The following is a 6,189-nucleotide window of genomic DNA, read 5'->3' as shown; positions in this document are numbered from 1 at the left end:
TTAGAGCACGTTCCCTTCTTTCTTCAGCCAGGTCAAGCTCCAGGGCTACAGCGTCATTGTTCAAGTCTGGCTAAGAACTTTCAGATCGGATGGTTGCCATGCCAATCTCCAATGGTATGACTGCCTCCATGTCGTAAGCCAAGGTAAATAGAGTTTCCCCTGTTGAGCGCCTTGGTGTAGTGTGGTATGCCTAGAGTACATTGGGAAGTTCCTCAGCCCACTTCTCTTTAGCCTTCTCCAATCGCTTCTTCAGCCCGTCCAAGATGGTTTTGTTTGAAGCTGCGGCTTGACCATTTGATTGGGGGTAGGCCGGTGTAGAATTGTAGAACTCACTCTATAAATCCTCGCAAAACCCGCAAAAGAGTTTTGCAGCGAACTGAGTGCCATTATCTGAAATGAGAGCTTTTGGGATGCCGAAGCGGCTGATGACATTTTTCCAGACAAAATTTTTAACATCTTTTTCCTTGATGGTGGCCAATGGCTCGGCCTCTACCCACTTGGTGAAGTAGTTGGTAGTAGCGATGAAAAATTTGCTATTGCCTGGAGCTGCTAGAAGAGATCCTACAATGTCTACCCACAAAGCGCAAATGGCCCAGGACTTGTAAGGAGGAGCAACTCTATGTTCGGTTGGTGAATCTGGTGAGTGAATGTTCTACATTTTTGGCATTTGTGAACATATTTCTATGCATCGGCCTGCATGCACGGCCACCAATAACCACTAGGAAGTTGCTCGGTAAGCCAAAGATCTGCCCCTAATATGGCTTCCGCAGATGCCTTCATAAATCTCGAAGAGGAAAGCTTCAACCTTGCTGGGGTGGACACACTTCAGGTATGGCCCAGTGAAAGATTTCTTGTACAAGGCGCCAGATGAAGAGAGCCAAAACTGTTCTGACTTGGCCCTTATCTTGTTGGCCTCTTTCTTTTCAGTGGGTAGAATTCAATCCTTCAGGAAGTTGATAATAGGATCCATCCAGCATGGTCCCAAGTCGGTGCAGAGTACTTCGGGCACCTCCGGTTCCTCAATGCTCGGTCAGGGTAAGAATTCTATCATCAAAGGATTGGGAAAAGTCGTTTTCATAGACGCTAGGCCGGCCAATTCGTCGGCTGCATTTTTTTTTTTGCGGTTAATTTGTTCCATTCTTATTGCGGGAAACTTTTTGATTACTGTGCCTACCATCGCTTGATACTTAGCCATCCTTCATCCCTGGCCTCATATTCCCCAAAGACCTGATTGACAACTAGCTTGGAGTCGCTAAATACCATAAGTTCTGATGCCTTCATTCTCAAAGCGCTATTCAATCCGGTGAGGAGGGCTTCATATGCCGCCTCATTGTTGGATGCTAGGAACCCGAGTATGATCACATGCACAATGGTTAGCCCATCCGGGGATGTCAACACGACCCCTAGCCTAGTGCCATGTCTATTGGAGGCCCCATCGACGAAGAGTTTCCACGTCTCGCCAATGAACAACTTCCAGCAGGCAGAGGGATTTTGAGAGTTCCTCCACTTCAAGGTATTGGTCGGCTCATTCTGGTCTCTTTCTACATCTCCGTCGAGCTTGTATTTTGGTAAATCGGCCGATTCTTCCATTTCTTGCTCAACTTTCTCTTATCGTTCTGCTACTTGTTATCCACCGCTTCTTTCTGCTATCTGAGCCGTGGGTCGGGCCAAGTCTGCGCTAGCCAAATCGACAGGGTAAAGAGGTTGTATTCCACGGACAAATTCCGCCACTAAGTCGGCAGGAGCTTGAGCTTTGATAGTAGCGCACAGCTGGAATTTGATATCGTATTGCCCCAATGCCATGACCCACTTATGCCAGTGAAATCTGCCATTTTAAAGAGCACCTTGAGTGGAAATTCGGTTAGCAAGACTATCGTGTGGGCATGAAAATCGTGCGCCTGCATTGTGGAAGCCATCATAAGAGCCAGAGCCAATTTTTCTAGCGGCATATATCTTGATTCGGCCGAGAGCAGTGTCTTGATAACGTAGAAAATGGGGAGGTGCTGGATTCCCTCAACACGGATGAGGACGGCGCTCACCGCTTGCTGAGAAACTGCCAAATAGAAATACAGTTCTTTGCCCGATTTTGGTGTGACCAAGATTAGGGCAGAGGAAAGGAATACTTTTAGATTCGCTAGTGCACTGTCGCACTCATCATCCAAAAAGAACGTGGCCCTCAAAATTTTGAAGAAGGGCCTGGAACGATCTGAAGACCGGCTAATAAATTGGTTCAGAGCGACTGCTGTTCCAGTGAGATGTTGCACGTATTTCGTGGAGCTTGGCCACTCCAGTTCTTGTATTGCCTTGGGCTGTGAAGCGTCAGCCTCGATTCCTTGGTTTATGACCAAAAAACCTAGAAATTTCCCGGTTCCAACTCCGAATGCACACTTGGAGGCATTTAAACGCAGCTTGTGATGTTTGAGTATGGCAAACATTTCTGCTAGGTCGGCAAGGTGTTGAGACTTGTCTTTGCTCTTCGCCATCACGTCATCGATGTAAGGCTCCATAGTGCGGCCAAGAAGAGGAGCAAATATTTTGGTTGCCATCCTCTGAAAAGTTGCCTCGGCATTTTTGAGACCGAACGGCATGACCATGTAGCAGTACAAGCATCTTGGAGTGGTGAACGAAGTGATCTCTCAGTCTGGTTTGTACATGGCGATCTGGTGGTAGTCACGATATACATCTAGGAAGCTAAACCTCTGATGGCCAGTGATTAGATCCACTAACCGGTCTATTCTCGAGAGGGGAAGCTGTCCTTTGGGCCCGCACGTTTGATTGACTTATAATCGACCCACACCTACCATTTACCATTCTTCTTTGGCACTACCACCGTGTTAGAGATCCATCTGGGGTACTGCACTTCTTGTATCACCCCAGCTTCCAACAAGTTCTTGACCTCCTCTGCTACTATCTCGGCATAGTGTAAGGCCGAGCGCCGCATTCTCTGGATGATTGATCGTGCATTTGGAAAGACATTCAACTAGTGGCAAATGAAGCTAGGGTCGACACCAGGCATATCGTACAGTGTCCACGCAAAGGCCTCAATGTTATAAACCAAAAAGTTGATATAATCGAGCCGCTCGGCGTTAGAGAAAGATGATCCCAAAAGAAAGAACTTATTTGGATCATTCTTATCAACACGCACTTCCACCAAATCTTCAGCCGATTTCTCTTCGACTTGTCCTCCCACGACTTCCAAGATTTCTTTCTCTTCTGGTCCTTCTATCATTTGAACAAAGCCTTTGGCAGCTCGACTGCCATTTATTGTGACAAAGCACTATTTTTCCATTACTTGGTCCTCTCGAACCTCTTCTATTTGTCTGGCTAGCATTGGAAAGCGCAGGACTTGGTGATAAGTCGATGTTACTGCCTGCATGACTTGCAACCAGACCCTTCCCAGGATTAAGTCATAGGTTAATGGGACCTTAAGCACCCAAAATTTCACTTGTTTTGTGACTGACCCAGCTTTGACCGCAATATAATGTTTCCGATTGGCCATTCGGGTTGAGAGTTGAAGCTTACCAAAGGGGACGTTGTTGGAGCCAAGTCTTTGTCCTCCAACTTCATTTGTTTGAACGCGTCGTAATATATGATCTCGACCAAGCTCCCCTGGTCAATTAGAATTCTTTTGATATCGAAGTCCTTGATGCGAAGGGTCACCACTAAGGCATCATTATGAGGCGTTTGAATTCTCTCAAAGTCCTTGCTTGAAAAAGTAAACATGTCTTTTACCTCGGTCTTTTCTTTTTCATGGCAGGTTGAATAGAGAACACTTCCCTCATGTGCTCGGTCTTCTTGACCATCCACCTCAACTCGCAAACACGCATTAGTTCGATGATGCCGTGAATGACATTGATTACGCCCTGGGGTGCTGCATCCAGGACAGCAAGGCCATTTGGCTCGGCCTGTCCTTGTGGAGCGGCCCTCATACCCCTGTTGATGTATTGGTCTAGATGCCCAGCCCCCACCAGCTCCTCCAAATGTTGTTTGAGCGGCACACAGTCCTCCATTCGGTGCCCCCTTTCTTCATAGAACGTGCAACGATACCTCGAGTTGAAGCCCCTCTGTGCGTCTCCCAATTTGGCCAGCCAACGCACGTAGGGCTCACCTCGGATATCATTTAGGATGCTGTAAATTGGGATCTTAAAGACAGTGGTGATGCTAGTTCATGCTTTCAACTACCTCTTGGCATCTTCCTCTTCATTACGAAGAGCATTAGCTCAGTCATTTCCACGACTTTTGCTTCTATCAGTGCGGTTTAAACCGTGATGTTGGTCTCCAGCTCGGTCATTAGGGCGGTTGTCCTTCTGCCCCACTGAGTGAACCTTCCCAGCCACTCTTCTGTCTATCGCAACCAGATTTTCCATCTTGGTTGCGATGGCGGTGGTGGCATCATCTTCTACACGGATATGTTCGTCGATCTAATGTGTCAAGGACTCCATGGTTGTGGGTTGGTCCACCGTAAGCGAGTCTCCCAGCCTATGTCCGACTGGGAGACCTCGTTTGTATTGTGCGACCACCAGATTGGTGGGGCAATCGAGGATCTCATTGTAAGTTTCCCAATACTTGGAATTGTATGCCTTCAAAGAACCTCCAGATTCAATCTTGACGCTCAGGAGGTGCCCAACTTCCTTCGGTGTTTGAGTGTTGGTTTTGAATCTAGTAACAAAGACCTCTGCTAGTCGTTGTCGCCCCTTGATGCTCCCCTTCGGGAGTCTTTTGAACCACTTCAGGCCTAGTTCTCCCAAACTTGTAGGGAATATGAGACACAGCAAGGCATCATTGCGCCGGTGGCGAGCCATTACTTGCCAGTCATGACTCACGTGCATGTACTGATCCATTTTGCCATCGTACAGTGTGAACTTAGGTTGGTGGAATCCAGCAGGGAGTGGCATGCTCTCGATTTCTGGGGACAATGGGGTAGTAGTAAATCTTGCTAGCTCTCTGTCCATCGGTGCTGGGGCCATCATTCTAGGTCCTGGCATTGCCACTTGTAGACGAGCCCGCGTGGGCCTCATGCTACAGTTCGGACTCGATTTGTGTCACGGTTCTTAATCTGAACCAAAGAGTCCAAATCTGGCAAATCGTTTTGAGAAACAGATTTTTGAAAAAGTAGTGCCAAACATGGACTGCTTTGCCAGATACAGAGTCGCCACCTAAATATTTTAAAATGGGAGAATTTAGGAAACCCTGACTCGGTGCCGAAGGCCACATGTCCGTCATCAGCGGAGTTGTCTCGGCTCGGGAGCTTGGGTACGATCGGGGAAGGTCAGCTATGAGCACCCCCTTTTGCCCGGTCCGAAGACCGGCCTCTACTAACCATGATATCCGATTTTGAAAACGTTATGTGTTCTTATCCCGGTTATTAGCCTAGAATTACTATGTTATGCGCACAACAAACAAGTATGGACTAGATTGCCTAATCTGGGAATAAACATTGCATATCCGTTTGTTTTGAAAATGCTTTGGAATTTGCTACTCGCAAGTAGGCTAAAATACGGATTTCAACGAGTTTTTCCAACTCAAACAATCCAACCTTCACCCACAGGCATTCAAACAGTTTAACACATAAGCATTTAGCCGCATGGCAAGCATACTGTCATGTTAACATTCACACGCATGCGAGATGCTAAAGCGAAAATACTTACATCGTACTCCGTGCCAAAACAGTAAACTAGTTAGCAAACATGCATGTCCTAGTTCATGTTAAAAATGGCTAATGCATCACATGCAAAAATGCAATCTAGGCAGGCTCGGCTAACCCTAAACATGGCATGTGAAATGCGATCAACTATCACATAGTCAATTTTTGAATTGAAGTACAAATGCAGTTAGCGTGATGTACCGAGCCTAATGCATGCAATACAAATGCATGGATGCACATATGCATAGCATAAGGTATGCTAAATTAAACGTGCCCTAATCTACCATTATAAGCAGGTAAATAAAAGGGAAGAAAGACGTGAGGTTGGAAGACATACACACACTCACGCACACTTATTACAAATTTGCCCTCGCTCGGAGGGACCGAATAAATATTACAAATTAATTAACTACGCAAGCTAATTAATATTACAAATTGCCTAATTTAATTAACAAATTAAATAGACTAAGAAAAACAGTAAAACGCCTCGAGAAGCGCGCCGCCATGCACAAGCTGCCTCTGTTTTCCTTCCTTCACTTCTCTGG

General features: G+C 46.5%; 1 protein-coding gene across 1 annotated transcript; it reads right to left on the bottom strand.

The window, feature by feature from the left end:
• Positions 1-4,421: 4,421 nt before the first annotated feature.
• Positions 4,422-4,952, bottom strand: LOC114268559 (uncharacterized). The gene has a single exon (XM_028209741.2). It carries the CDS (start codon positions 4,950-4,952, stop codon positions 4,422-4,424), a length of 531 nt encoding a protein of 176 aa, XP_028065542.2.
• Between the last annotated feature and the right edge of the window lie 1,237 nt (positions 4,953-6,189).

This window comes from Camellia sinensis, chromosome 9 (assembly GCF_055761805.1).
Source record: "Camellia sinensis isolate YWXY chromosome 9, ASM5576180v1, whole genome shotgun sequence".
In the NCBI taxonomy this organism is placed as follows: domain Eukaryota; kingdom Viridiplantae; phylum Streptophyta; class Magnoliopsida; order Ericales; family Theaceae; genus Camellia; species Camellia sinensis.
This window is presented reverse-complemented; position numbering and strand designations above follow the sequence as displayed.